Genomic DNA, 15,184 nt, shown 5'->3' with positions numbered 1-15,184 from the left:
GAAGCCTCCAAAAGCCCCTCTTGTTTACCCTGACAAGCCCTGGCCACGCCCCCTCCAGCTGTGCTCCCAGCACAGAGACTTTCCCTGGGGGCCTCTCCAGATCCCCAGGTCCCGCATTCACTGGAAAAACCCACGTGTTTCCCTGACTCAGTGCATTCCTGGAAACTTTGCCCTAATCGGAGGTTAGAGACTGGAGGGCTGAGGATCCCGGTGGCTGCCAACAGTCAGTGGCAACATTTGGTAAAAAATGGAGCTAGTGGCTTGAAAACCCACGGGGGGTATCCTAATGCGTTCCCAGTGGTAATTTCATTTTTTCAAGCCTCTGCCCCTTTTCCCACGTCCTGGGTTGCCTGCCCACCTGTGCTGGCTTCTGCTTCTGGTGTCGAGGTTGCTGGCAGTGGCATTAGAGGGGGCTCCACTTCACGAGTAGAATGGATGCTGGGTCTGTGGTGAACAGTCGACGCCCCGGGACCCAGGACTGTCTTTTTGTCCTTCTCCACACACCTGAGCTGGAGAGTTGGTCACAGCTCAGGCACACGTTTCCCGCTGGTTTTCTTTCCTCCTTTCCTCTGGCTCCCATGAATACTGGGACAGTGGCCTGCAGGGCCCATCGCCTTGCAATGACTGTGGGGAGGGCGAGGGGTGGGTGGGCTTCAGGGGTTCTGACCCTTGTCACTTGCCAGATACGGTTTCTTAGGCCACCACAGGCATCTAGAGCTCAGCTCCTGGTCGGTCCTGACTCCAGGTTTGGATCTAGAAAGGCAGAGGGCAGCTTATTAAAGATGGAAGCAAGCGGATCCGCTGCCTTCATTTCAGCCAAAAGCTTTCACCAAAAAACACCAGCTCCAAGGAGACTGCTCCCTGGGGGCCGCAGAGGTGGGCTTGTTAACGCCAGAGCCTCCTCCCCAAGAAAGACTCTCGCTGCAGATACAGATACGGCTCGGGACAGCCTTGGCACCATCATCTCCCTCTGGGGCCTGCCCCTTCCTAGCTGCCAGGGACCATGTAACACCCAGGGGTGCTGCGACACCTGGACCCCCCACCTTCCCCCTGGGCCTCCATGGGGTGGGGGCAGCTGGACCCAAGGCCTGAGGCAACCATTCCCTTTCAGAAAAGGGGTTTTCAGGCAAAACCCAGGCTGTGGGATAAAAGGCCATCTGTCCGTCCCGCGGTGCCCAGCCCCGGCTTTCCCGAACAACATGCCTTTATGCCTGCGCCCCCGCCCGCAGCCCCCGCCCGCCGCACACTGCCTCCTTTCAGGCTGCCTCTATGGTGGACTTGTTTGTTTGTGGTGCAGAGCGCAGACGTTCTGTTGTTCTTCTCTGTTCTCTCCCCCGTGCGCCGTCCAAGCAAACCCTCTCTAGGGAGGACAGGGTCTGGGACCCTGGAGGAAGCTGGGGGCTTGGGGACCTCCCAGGGAGTCCTCCAGGAGGGGAGAAAGGAGGGTACGTGGGGAGCCTTCCCGGGAACAGTCCTGGGAGTGGGCTGCTCTCTGCCCCCCCCCCCGCCCCTCCAGCAGTCACTTGAGAGATCTTGAATAAGTCACTCGGGCCGCCTGTGCCTCAGTTTCCCCCGTGTGCGGAATGCCTCCTGCCAGTCTCTCAGGGAGAGTTGTGTCCGTCCCGGTGAGATGCCGCCGCATGTGCGCCGTGGTGAAGGTGCTTGTGGTGGAGGTGGCAGGGCTGTCCCAGCTGCCACCTGGGGGATGGGGGAAGTGCAGAATAGAACAAGATTTGCACTAAAGAGGGCAGCAGTTTGCTCCACTGCTCCACGCGCAGCATTTCCATGTGGGAAAAACTAGGAAGTGACCTCTCAGGCCCTAAAGAAGGGGAACAAGGCCGCCCCTGGCTGCAGGTGGGCAGCAGTGGGCTAGGAACGGACCTACTTGAATGCCTGTCCCCCGGGGCCATCTGTGTGGCCTGCCCCTGCGGGCCGGGTGGCAACGCTGTGCTGACTGAAGGATCCTGGTTTCTGCCGCGTCCTCAGCTTAGGGTGAGGGGCAGACTCCTGGCTCCTCAGCACTTCGGATGCCTCCCTCGGTTGTCCCCTCTCCTTCTTGAATTCCCTTTCCTTTGGTGACCCGTCTTGATCCCAGGTGAAACTGATTCAGGCCTTGTTACAGGTTTTCTAGGCTCCTGTAACAAACTATCACAAACTGGGTGGTTGAACAACAGAAATGTATTGTCTCACAGCTCTGGAGGCCGGAAGTCTGAGAGCAAGGTGTTGGCTGGGTGGGTTCCTTCTGAGGACATTGAGGGACAGTCTGTTCCAGCCCTCCCCTGAGCTGCTGGGGACTGCCAGCTGCTCTTGACAATACTTGGCTTGGAGAGGCATTGCTCCCATCTCTCCCTCCATCTTCACACGCGTGTGTCTGTGCCCAAATCACCCCTTTTATAAGGCCCACTGGAATGACGTCATCTTAACTAATTACATCTGCAATGACCTTGTTTCCCAAGAAAGTCACATTCTGAGGCTCTGGGGGTTTGAACTTCAGCATAGAGATCTTTGTGAGGACTGGCATAGCTCAACCCACAACCTCCACACTGGGAAGCGAGACCCTGGAACTAACACCCTTGGTGCATGGCCTGAGTCTCTACTGTGATTCCTTACCCCTCACAGATTTTGTCACCTTTCTTTCTTATTTATTTATTTATTTTGAGATGGAGTCTTGCTCTGTCACCCAGGCTGGAGTACAGTGGCAAGATCTCAGCTCACTGCAACCTCCACTTTCTGAGTTCAAGCGATTCTTCTGCCTCAGCCTCCCAAGTAGCTGAGATTACAGGTGCCTGCCACCATGCCTGGCTAGTTTTTGTATTTTTAATAGAGATGAGGTTTTGTCATGTTGCCCAGGCTCGTCTCAAACTCCTGACCTTAGGTGATCCACCTGCCTCGGCCTCCCAAAGTACTGGGATAACAGGCATGAGCCACCATGCCCGGCCAATTTTATCACCTTTCTAGATGTAAGGTGAAGAGAACCAGGAAAAACCAGGTCCAACACCCACTTCTGCTCCCTGACCTACTGCTTTCTCTAAAAGCCAGTCCCTGCCTGAGGTTGCCCTTCATCAGACCTTGCTGGGACTCTGGTCCCTTTGGCGCCTGCCTGCCCCGACTCCACCTGGGCCTTGGTGCAACTGGCCCTGAACGCCTGCCCCATGAGGGTATACCCCAGGCTCCCCATTGGAATTCCCCGTTCCAGGAATTGACAGGGCGGAGAAAACCCCTGCTCTCGTCTGTCCCTACTCATCCTTTTCAGTGGACAGGGCATCCCAGGGAGCAGGAGGCCTGCAACTTGCCTGGGAGTTTCAAACTGGCACACCAAGGGCCACATTTATATCCATACATGTTGATTTGGCTCACATCATTTGTTTTAAATGCAAGTCACATTTTAAAATCTGGAGATTTTACATAAAAATGTATTTTTCCAGCTTTTCATAGAAATCGGGGCCAGGCGCAGTGGCTTATGCCTGTAATCCCAGCACCTTAGGAAGCCAAGGTAGGAGGATCACCTGAGGCCAGGAGTTTGAGGCTAGGAGGTTGAGACTAACCTGGGCCACATAGCGAGACCCCCTTTGATACTAAAAAATTAAAAAAATAAAAATTGAGCCCCGGAGTTCAAGGCTGCAGCAAGCCACGATCACATCGCTCCACTCCAGCCTGGGAAACAGAGTGAGACTCTGTGTCAAAAGAAAAGAAAAAGAGAGAAGAAAAGAAATCAGAAGGTCTGACAACCCTTGGTCCCCATCTTCCTATGACTTGGACCTAAGTCAGAGCTGCCCTATTATAACAGGGCGTGGCCCCTCTATTTCACTGTAGTCTGCCTCATACCCTGCAGCCTCCCTGATACGAAGATGCAGTGACAGGCCAGGCACCACCATGGCTCATGCCTGTAATCCCAAGAAGGCTGAGGCAGGCAGATTGCCTGAGCTCACGAGTTCAAGACCAGCCTGGGCAACATGGTGAAACTCTGTCTCTGCTAAAAATACAAAAAAGTAGCCAAGCATGGTGGTACATGCCTGTAGTCCCAGCTACATAGGAGGCTGAGACAGGAAAATCGCTTGAACTGAGGAGGCGGAGGCTGCAGCGAGACAAGATGGTGCCACTGCATTCTAGTCAGGGCTACAGAGCAAGACTCTGTCTCAAAAAAAAAAAAAAAAAAAAAAAAAAAAAAAAAAAAAAAAAAAATTCCATTGACAGTGACTCGATGCTGTCCTTGTGGCTTGGGCTGACCAGAGAGGAAATAATGCCTGGTGATGAGCCAGGAATTGGTGTTGTGCTGGGAGCATTGAGGGTTGGTACTTCTCAAAGGCTTCTCTCTCGTGTGGCCTTGGACTATGGCTGGAAGGATCTAAGGAGGTTGAAGTGCCCTCCCTACCCTCCATTGCCCAGCATGTCCAGTGGCTCTCGGCTGGGAATGAGCAGTGCCTGCCGACCCCGTCTCCTTGGCAGAGCACCTTGGCCATTGCTTGTGCCCATCCTTCTCTCTCCAAGTAGACATGGGCTGTGGACGGCTCTCTTCCTGCCTGCCCTCCCCACACATTGGTGGTCTTTCCAGGCCTGGGCTCTCAAAGTCGACCCAGCCATCCACCTGCTCGCTAATGGATCACTCAGCAGGTATTGGCGGGCCAAGACTGTGCTGGGGACTAGGGAGTGAGCAGTGAGCAAGATTGAGTGGGGTCTCTACCGCACAGGGCTTACAGGCTAGCTTGGAATACAATCAACAGGTAAATGCGGTATCAGGAGAGCCAGGTGCCCCCTCGCCACTCAACAGCCCTGGGCCTGAACACAAGAGTGTCGAGCTGTCTCTCCTGCCTGCCTTCCCAAGGCAGAGAGGCCAGGAGGGACTGGGATGAAGGCTTCCGTTCTCAGCACCAGACTATTGCCCTGGGATAGTCTTGTCCGCCTCAGGGCACAAGAAAGCTGTGACCTGACACAGATGGGTTGGACACCCCCTGTCAAGCCACACTCATCAACACTTGTGCTGATCATTCCTGTGAAAGCCAGTGTGAGTCTAACTACAAAATTCTTCACTTCCCTTACCAAATACTGAAACCTACCCAATTCAAAGGCATCACCAGCCAGGTGCGGTGGTTCACACCTGTAATCCCAGAACTCTGGGAGACTAAAGTGAGCAGATCGCTTGAGCTTAGGAGTTTGAGACCAACCTGGGCAACATAGCAAGACCTTGTCTCTATAAAAAATAAAAAATTCACTGGACATGGTGGTGCACACCTATGGTCCCAGCTATTTGGGAGGCTGAGGTGGGAGGATTGCTTGAACGTGGGAGTTCAAGAGCAGCCTGAGCAACAAAGCAAGACCCCATCTCTACAAAAAATTTAAAAATTAGCTGGGCATGATGGTGAATACCCATCATCCCAGCTACTTGGGAGGCTGAGGTGTGAGGATTGCTTGAGCCTGGGAGGTTGAGGCTGCACTGAGCCAAGATCATGCCACTGCACTCCAGCCTGGGTGACAGAGTGAGACCTTGATTTAAAAAAAAAAAAAAAAAAAAAAAAGGCATAATCTGGAATAATTTCCAAATATTGGAAAAAAGGCATCATCTGGAATAATTTCCAAATACTGGGGGAAAAAAAAGCACACATATCTTCATTTAAGGCACTTTTTGGTTTTTAAAGTGTTTAAAAACCACCCTTTGGCTTGCTTCCAGGACCAGGAGAGCCTTTTAAATAATGAATGTGAAAGTTTCCAAGAAACTTTTTCTAAAAGCCTTTTAAAGCTGGAGTTGTACCCTAGTTCCCAGGAATGACCTCTACACACTCGTGATTCATGGATGGTGTTCACCTGTGGAATTCAAGGGTGAGCTGGCTCAACTCTAAAATAAACACTGGGGCGGGAGTCTGGAAAACGTGGCCCAGATCAACGTGTGTGGCATGCGTGCAGCACAGCCGCTCCTGGCAGGACTCAGTTCCGGGAGTCCTGGTGTCCCCCAGGTGGGAACGGGAGACCTTCTTCAGGAGGGTCTTTGTCTTAGCTGTGTGGAGGGAGAGTTTTTAGACCTGGAATCTCACAACTAGACTTGAGAAAATTAATCAATGAACAATGCACTGGAGGACGTGTCCCTGTACCTAGGAGTATTCCTGCTACTGACACCGTGTGACACTGGCTCTGGTTTTCCTTGGAGTCTCCTCCCATGTTGGAGGTGTGTCCCACCTTGTGATAAGAACCTGGGCTTCTGCCAGGGAGGGGTGTGGTCCCGATGAAGCCACCCAGAAAGTACCTTGCTTATTTAGTCAGTCTGGGGCTTATTTGCTAGAAGCATATCAGTCCTGACATTGCTCCCTGGGGTGGCGCCAGGATCCTAGAGCAGAAGCAGGAAGGAGAAGGATAGGAAGAGGCCATGCCCACCCCCTTCCCCTTTGTCCTTCTTTTCCTCAGCCTCCATAGAGAGGGTGCATCCTCTTCTAGCCCTTGACTGGCTCTGGTCCATGATTCAGAGGGATTCTGGAGAGAGAATCCTGGCCGCTCTGTGCTGGGGATGGAGCCGCTCAGGGTATGACCCACTGCCCTTCCCCAGGCTCTCAGGAGCAGGACAGAAATCCACAGAGCAGGGACTCCTCTGCTTTCCTCATGTCACCCAGGATACTTCCAGTTGAATGAGGAAGCTTTCAACGGCTGTTTCTGTTTAGCATCTCTCTAAGAAACTGGATTTCTGTAATTTTTGAAGTAGAACCTTAGAACCAGGACATGGTGAACATTTGGTTTACTTCCTGTTACGGATAGATCATCGAGCCCCACATCAACCATCTTGAGCCCAAAGAGCAGTTATGTGCAATTAATGCTCATAAAAACAGAATGTTGTTATAATTGTTCTGCATTAATAAATATTTTAAAATAGAGGCCGGGTATGGTGGCTCACAGCAATAATCATAGCACTTTGGGAGGCAGAGGCAGGAGGATCACTGGAGTACAGGAGTTCGAGATCAGACTGGGCAACATAGTGAGACCCTATCTCTATAAAAAGAAAATAATTTTAAAAATAATAAAATAGAACCTTTTTTGGTAAATGTCAGTATAAAGTTGCCAACTGCCTTCCTTGGAAAGAACTGCCTGTTATCCTGACAACATGTACTTCCTATATATTTGGTATTGAAATTTCCTCTTGTTTATGAAATGTTGCTGATAGTAAATTAAAAAAAAAAATTTTTTTTTGAGACAAAGTCTCACTCTGTTGCCCAGGCTGGAGTGCAGTGGCACAATCATAGCTCACTCATAGCCTCAACCTCCTGGACTCAAATGATCCTCCTCCCTTAGCCTCCTGAGTAGCTAGGACTACAGGTGCACACTAGCACCACGCCTGGCTTTTTTTTTTCTGTGATAGAGACAGTGTCTCATTTTGTTGCCCAGGCTTGTCTCAAACTCCTGGCCTCAAGCAATCCTCCCACCTCAGCCTCCCAAAGTGCTGGGATTGCAGGCATTGGCTACCATGCCTGCCCTTGAAATATTTTTATTTGGCAAAATAAAATACTAGCAATCTCATACCAGTCTTATATATTTTTCATTCTGCTCATGCCTTTCCTATGTACTCGGCCAAAGGGCACTGAGAATCTATGATTTAGATTGTTGGAATTTTGATCCTTTTATCTGGGCACTGCCCTATCCAGCCCAGAGTGCAAGATTCATGTTTTGTGTCCTGGCCCACCCCCTCAGGCAGACACCCCACCACATGGCAGGGTGGGCAGATACACCCACTCCATTTGTTTCACATCCCCAAGGAGTGTGAGCCCTGCAGAGTTTCAGGGCTTCGCCCCCACAGCCAGGCCCACCACATGGCAGGAGTCTTGGGAGACGTTGGCTGCTTGCAGAGACCCAGCATTGAAACACAGCCCACTGGGGAAATGTGGGTGGAGCATCTGGTATTTGCAAGACCCAGGCTAGGCACGGGTCTGAAAACAGGAAACAGAAATCCACAAGGTCCCTGCCTATTGGAACCTATCACACCACTGGACAAAAAAAGATAATTACCCCCAACATTCACAAACAACAGGAGGCAAGAAATTATAAATACCAACTGGGTAAAAATCACAGATGGAAAGTATGACTTTTTAAAAGTTCGAAAATGGGCTGGGTGCATTGGCTTATGCGTGTAATCCCAGCATTTTGGGAGGCCGAGGCAGGCAAATCACTAGAGAATGGGAGTGTAAGACCAGCCTGAGCAACATAGCAAAACCCTATCTCTACAAAAAATACAAAAATGAGCCTGCTGTGGTGGCGTGTGCCTGTGGCCCCAGCTACTCAGGAGGCTGTGGTGGGAGGATCACTTGGGCCGAGGAGGTGGAAGTTGCAGTGAGCCGAGATCACTCCGCTGAACTCCAGCCCTGGGTGACAGAGCAAGAGACCCTGTCTCAAAAATAAAGTTGGAAAATGAATAGATCAGTTGCTAGAATGATTGGAGAAGAAGATCGTGGTGGTAAAGAGAATATTCTGGGCCGGGCGCGGTGGCTCAAGCCTGTAATCCCAGCACTTTGGGAGGCCGAGACGGGCGGATCACGAGGTCAGGAGATCGAGACCATCCTGGCTAACACGGTGAAACCCCGTCTCTACTAAAAAATACAAAAAACTAGCCGGGCGAGGTGGCGGGCAACTGTAGTCCCAGCTACTCGAGAGGCTGAGGCAGGAGAATGGCATAAACCCAGGAGACGGAGCTTGCAGTGAGCTGAGATCTGGCCACTGCACTCCAGCCTGGGCCACAAAGCGAGACTCCGTCTCAAAAAAAAAAAAAAAAAAAGAGAATATTCTAAGGTCCCACTGCTGGCTCGACCCCTCACTAGCTGTGAGACTGCCCCGTGGGCAGGTCCCTTCATGTGCCGAATGGGAATAAGCACTGTGCCTACTTCATGCAGTTATTAGGAAGATTAGACGGCTGAGCATATAGTAAACACTCATGAAATACCAACTCCCTAAATGCCTTGTCTTCTGCTTGCAGTGGTGGTTCAGGTGGATATACCCAAAAGAGATCTGTGTCTACCACTCCGAGCAGTCTGAAAAGTGTAGTATAGACAAAAACATTAATAGTACTATGTATGGTAAGCCCTTCCCTGCTAAGGTGAGCCTTGTGGCTGGGTGCGATGGTTCACGCCTGTAATCCCAGCACTTTGGGAGGCCGAGGCGGGCGGATCACTTGGTCAGGAGATCAAGACCATCCTGGCTAACACGGTGAAACGCTGTCTCTACTAAAAAAATACAAAAAAGAAATTAGCCAGGCGTGGTAGTAGGTGCCTATAGTCCCAGCTACTCGGGAGGTTGAGGCAGGAGAATGGCATGAACCTGGGAGGCGGAGCTTGCAGTGAGCTGAGATGGTGCCACTGCACTCCAGCCTGGGCGACAGAATGAGACTCCGTTTAAAAAAAAAAAAAAAAAAAAAACAAAAAAACAGATGAGCCTTGTGTTTTCTAGGAGAGGCAAATGGGGTTGCAGTGAGTGGTACTGGGGGTACAGAGAAGGAGTCAACCATCCTACTCAAGGAAGGACTTGAGTGACCTGGAGAAAACTACCCAGGAAGAAGGAAGTCAATAGCTCACTGGAGCAGGGTGGTGGGGAGGGATTGGAGAGGGCATGCCCTGGAGTATTTTGAGGTTAAATAGAACTGGAAGGAACAGGATTATTGAGCTGCTGTCATGGGAAGAGGGAGGACTTTTTTATTGGATATTTGAGGTATTTCCATGTATGATGTGCTATAAAATCCACTATTCTTTGTACTCAAGAGAGCATGAGATAGATACACACACACACACACACGTATTTTTTAAATCAGGTGTTGGCCCAGCGCGGTGGCTCACACCTGTAATCCCAGCACTTTGGGAGGCCGAGGTGGGTGGATCACGTGAGGTCAGGAGTTCAAGACCAGTCTGGGCAATATGGCCAAACCCCATCTCTATTAAAAATACAAAAATTAGCCAGGTGTGGTCACGTGCACCTGTAGTTCCAGCTACTTGGGAGGCTGAAGTGGGAGGATGGCCTAGGCCCAGGAGGCAGAGGTAGCAGTGGGCCATTGCACTCCAACTTGAGTGACAGAACAAGAGCCTGTCTCAAAGAAATAAAAAAATTCAGGTATTAGCTTGGTGATACAGACTAAATACGCTGAGACACACAGACTAAGACAGGACCACAAAAGCCGACTTTTAGGTTACATGTGGATTTTCTCATAAAATGCCAAATACTGTCAGCATCAGGTTCTCTTGGGTCCGTTTGGAAACAAAAATGTACAAGTCGTGACAGTAGCCTCTTGGCCGCCGGCCAGCGCCCAACTTCCAGCTCCCTGCCATGGCCACCAGCACCATGGCTTCCTTCAGTCACAAGGACACAGAGAAGGCGAGCGCTCTCTCTCCGCCCCTCCTACGGGGAAGTGTGGGTTTCACTTTACGTGCCAGCCTGCTCGCTCTGGCCTCACCCTTCTCGCTCTGGGCTCACCCTGCGTGACATCAGAGCTGGCTGGGGCTGTGTGCTTTTCCGAGCACATCCCATTTCCCTCTGACTTTACCTTTTTGTGAGTTCGATTTAACCTTGAGTCCACTTGGGCACTGCTCTGCCAATCCCACCCCACGTGTGGCTGCTGACTGACTGGCACTTGGGTGTTGCTGCAGGGACAGCCTCCCTCGCTCCCTGCTGCCTTTCTTTCTTGTGGGCGTGTGGCCCTAGAAGCCACAGCCTGTGACTCATCAGCGTGGCCCCGTGAGCCCCACCAGGTGCCCTGGGTGCTACCCTGGTACTCTCTTTGCCTGGGACCTGCCAGGGACCTGAGGGAGGACTAGCAGGGACCCCTTTCCCGGAAGGCTCCCACTAAGCAAGCTCCTTTCCCTGCAGGCTCTCCGCTGGCTCACTTCCTCTCCCAGATTTTTCTGCCTGTTTTGTTTATGCAGAAATTTTATTATTATTATTATTATTATTATTTTGAGACGGAGTCTCGCTCTGTCGCCCAGGCTGGAGTGAAGTGGCACGATCTCGGCTCACTGCAACCTCTGTCTTCCAGATTCAAGCGATTCTCCTGCCTCAGCCTCCTGAGTAGCTGGGATTACAGGCGCACACCACCACGCCTGGTGAACTTTTTTGTATTTTTAGTAGAGATGAGTTTTCACCATGTTGGCCAGGCTGGTCTCAAACTCCTGACCTCAGGTGATCCACCCACCTTGGTCTCCCAAAGTGCTGAGATTACAGGTGTGAGCCACTGTGCCTGGCTGGAAATTGTTTTTTTTGTTGTTTTTTTTTTTTTTTTTTTAAGGGAAATGTAAAACACAGAGAATAACAATGCTCACATCAGGGTCTCTCTGTTTTCAGAAGGACCCAACGTCCTTGATCTCCACCACCCTGCCCCACCCATGGGGCTCTCACCACTCCTGGCTGCCTCTTCTCGGGGCAGCTTGGGGCTCTGCCCTCTTCCCTCACACACTGTGTATAATCCTCTCGTATGTTCTCCTTCTAGGGCTCCATGGAGAACGAGGCTGTAGCCCTTGAGGAGACTCAGAAGACAGATCCTGCTATGGAACCATGGTTCAAAGTGGTGGATTGGGACAAGGTACCTGGCATAGGACGGAGTGGGGTGATGACTGGGGGCTGGCGGGGATGAGGAGAGGGAGAGGGTGTGTGGAGCCAAAGGTGGGAGTGGGCATGACGTGTGCCCAGGGGAGAAGGGAAGGGGAAACAGGTGTCCCCAGCCCACAGGCGTGACCTGGGGCAGCAAACTCAGGCAGGGGTGTGCCTCATTGGTGGAAAGTTCAGAAAAATAGCAGACAAGGTCTCAGCATGGAGCCAGATCCCAGACACCCCTGGAAAAGAAGAATTCTCCCACCAGGACCCCTGTAGCTGAGAAGGGGCTGTGACAGGGTTAGCAGGCCCAGACATGCTCACTTTGACCAGGGTGCAAGGTAGAGCTGCCCCTGGCACCTGCAATCATCTGGAAACGACATTGGCCAGTGCAGGGCACAGGAGCCTGCTGAGTCCAGCAGGAGATAGCACTAAAGCCATCCTCCGTGTTTGGGAGGAGTCAGAGGTGCCTGCAGTCTTAGGATAAGCCTCTTTTGGCATTGAGAGGCCAGTGCCTTGCTGTGGCTGAGCAGACCCCATAGACCGGTGAGGTGAACCCTGGAGGAGCTGAGCGGTCACGGTGGAAAAGGAGTCACTCAGTGGCGGGGGAGAAGCAGCGTTGCCTGGTGGGGGGTCACTGGAGGGAGCCGGGTTTGGTGCCATTTCTTTCCAGCTTAGGAACAGACACAAATGTGCATGTCCATAAACCCCTACCCTGCGTGCCCTCTGCCTAGGCTGGGCCTCAAAGACACAGAAACAAACAGGACAGGCCCGTCCCCGCGGGAGCTCACAGCCTGGTGGAGGGGACAGTAACCCCTCCCCACCACAGCCATAAACAGTTATTACCCCAGGAGGCGGCATGGGATGCATGCCCAAGGAACACAGGCGAGCAGAGTGGGGCAGGGACCCCACAAAGCTGACTCTGCTGGGCCCCCTTGGCCCTGACGCTGGGAACATGGAGATCCCAACTGTCACATGAGATCACAACTGCCTCTGGGAGAACCCATCCGCCCACAGCACAGGCGCCTGGGGGATCCAACCAGAGAGGCCGAAAGAAGTTGTTCTGTGCCACGTCCCCTCCTGAGAGGTGCAGAACCCAGGGGAAGATGGGGGCCAGCCGGAGGAAAGGCCGCCCGGCCACACAGCTGGCAAGCTGGTTTCTGAGCCTCAACCCCCAGCTTGGGCCCCGGACGCTGTCAGGGTCAGGACCTCAGTCTGGAACAGGGGGCGATCACAGGGGAATGGGGAGAGTTTGCAGAATGATGAGGGACCAGAGGGTGAGCTACAGCATGTCCTGGCTCAGGGTCTTGTCCTGAGTGACCAGTGGATGGTGCCGGAAGGAGCTGTAGAGAGGGGCATCTGTGAGCTTGGCTTAGGGTTTGAATTCTGAAAAGAGCTGACCGGGACTGAACAAATGTGGCAGCCCTCAGGGTGGAGTGACATGAACAAAACTGTCCTGGAGGGAGGAGCTGGGGTCTGAGGCTGGCTGGGGACGGGAGATCCAGCCCACGTTGCCAGCTCTGCGGCCAGCTCCTCCCAGTCTCCCCGAGCTGTGGTTCAGGGCGGACCCCGGCCCCATCACTGCAGGAGGCAAGGGGAGGATTAACCTGGGCTGTGCCACCATCACCTGTTCTGTCACCACGACCACACCCAAGAGGACAAGGGGCCCCTCCTCCCCCATGGCCTGCTCCCTGCTTGGCTCTGGGCCAGCCGTCCAGGCAGCCTGACTCACCTTCCCCACCTCTCTCTCATTCTCTCTCTCCACACACTCAGTCTTCCTCCCCTTCCTCCTGTGTCCCTGGGCTGAGACAGCAGGGTGAGGGCTGGGCCCAGGAGGATGTGGAGGCCTACTCTGGATGGAGCCCCCACCCCCCCGGGTGTGCATGGGAACCCCCCCTTAGCACCCCAGAAAATCAGCACAAGGAGCGGGGCTTCCCACGAGTGTGGAGGGTGCTTTTCTGCTTTTTTCTTTTCTTTTAACTTTTGACTTTCCAAAAAAGGGTGCTGCTGCTCTCTCGTTCACCTCACGGGCAATCCCAGTTCCGTTAGTGGGAACAGAGAGGCGGGGGGAGCCACCAGCGCTCCAACCTGAGCCCCCCATCTGTTGCTGACCCCGGCAGGGGGTGCTGGGGTGGGTCTTTGGGTCGGGACATGGAGGAGCTGGGACAGAGGCCGTGTAGGCGGCAGCTTTGTCTCAGCCGAGGGTCCCAGGTCTGGGGTGGATTTGCACACCTGCTCCTGGGGCAGAGGGGCTTGCCGGTGTTAACCCTTCTGGCTTCGCCTCCAAGCTCGGTACTGTGCTTGCTGCCGAAGACTGGAGTGCTGGTCTCCCAGGATCCAGTTTCCCTGGGCCTAGAAGGTGGGGACAGAGTGGGCCATGCTGGGAAGAGTGAGGGGACCTTAGGCCATGGCGCCAGGGCAGAGTTAGAAGGATCTGAAAAGACAGCGAGAAGAGCCAGGAAGCAAACCCTGGAGCCCCTCCCTGCTCAGAGGTGCGGGATCGTCTGACTTTCGGGCTCTGTGTGGAATTTTACCAGAACAGTTTCTAAATCATCCCTTCAGTCACCCAGCCAGGCAGGACCCAGGCTTCCTTATGGGACAGGAAGCCAGGCTGTGGATTCTCACCCTCCACGTCCCTCCCCGTTTCTAGAACACAGCCAGGTGAGGTGGCCAGAGCTGCCCACCACTCTCAGCTCCTGGGCACACCTGTCCCCCTGGTCCAGCAGCCTCCTTTGCCACTTCGCCATGTCTTTTTCGGAGCCCTCCCTTGGGAGCCCTCTCCACCCTTTCTGCCCTGGGGACCAGCCTCCCTTTGGGGAAGCGTAGAGAACAGGTGTGATTTGAGGGGGTTGCAGAAGTTCCCTGCCCAGACACTCAGCAGCGGAGTTAGCCCTGAATCCACACCCCTTGTACTGAGCCCTCACTGTGTGCCAGCCGCTTTAAGTGTGTTATCGGTTATCTGCTTTAATCCTGCTGATAGCACGAGGGATAAGGATTATAATTATCCTCATTTAACTGATGAGGAAGAGCTTACATCTCCCGCCCAAAGTCACCTCTGGGCACACTAGCAGCCCAGATAGCAGCCCCTCCCCTCCACAAGGTAGTAGAACCTTCCCACCCTGACAGCTGACCATGAATAAGACCCCAAGACCCGTGAGTAGGAGAGGGTGTGGCGGGGGGGGGAAGCTGAGCAGATACCAGTGGTGTCTCCCAAGCCAGCCACATCCTCTTCCCCATCCTTCCTCAGGCTAAGCCAGATGCTGGCATAACCGGCTTCCTTCCAGCCTCTGGGGCTGGCCAATGGGTCTGATCACCCTCTTCCCTCAAGGGACAGATAGACCCATCCAGCAGGCGTGTCAGTAGTCAGCTCCCCAAACTCCCTGTCCCTGCCCCTTGCCCAGCATAACACACACCACCCTGACACCAGGGTCCCCAGGGCCTGGCAAGGCTATTGATATTGGCCATAGTGTTTTACCTGTTTAGGACCCCCAGATCAGTCACAGGGGGACCAGGCTCGGCACTGTGGGCACTGGCCTGGCTCTCCTCCAGGCACCCTGCCTGCCTAGTTGCCTTGGGCGCCCTTGGGCCTCCTTTCTCTCTATAATCCCTCCCTGCCAGAGTAGGGGTCTGGAGGGCCCAACATCCAAAG

General features: G+C 53.3%; 1 protein-coding gene across 1 annotated transcript in view; it reads left to right on the top strand.

Annotated features, from left to right (window-relative positions):
- LOC105491281 (fatty acid 2-hydroxylase) overlaps nt 1–15,184 on the top strand; it is a 63,821-nt gene that overhangs the window by 25,012 nt on the left and 23,625 nt on the right. Inside the window, exon 2 of the mRNA XM_011757515.3 lies at nt 11,435–11,527. Within this exon, the coding sequence (XP_011755817.1) occupies nt 11,435–11,527 (93 nt within the window). The remainder of the gene's footprint in view (nt 1–11,434; nt 11,528–15,184) is intronic.

This window comes from Macaca nemestrina, chromosome 18 (assembly GCF_043159975.1).
Source record: "Macaca nemestrina isolate mMacNem1 chromosome 18, mMacNem.hap1, whole genome shotgun sequence".
In the NCBI taxonomy this organism is placed as follows: domain Eukaryota; kingdom Metazoa; phylum Chordata; class Mammalia; order Primates; family Cercopithecidae; genus Macaca; species Macaca nemestrina.
Note: the sequence above shows the minus strand (reverse complement) of the source record. Positions and strands in the feature narration are given on the sequence as shown.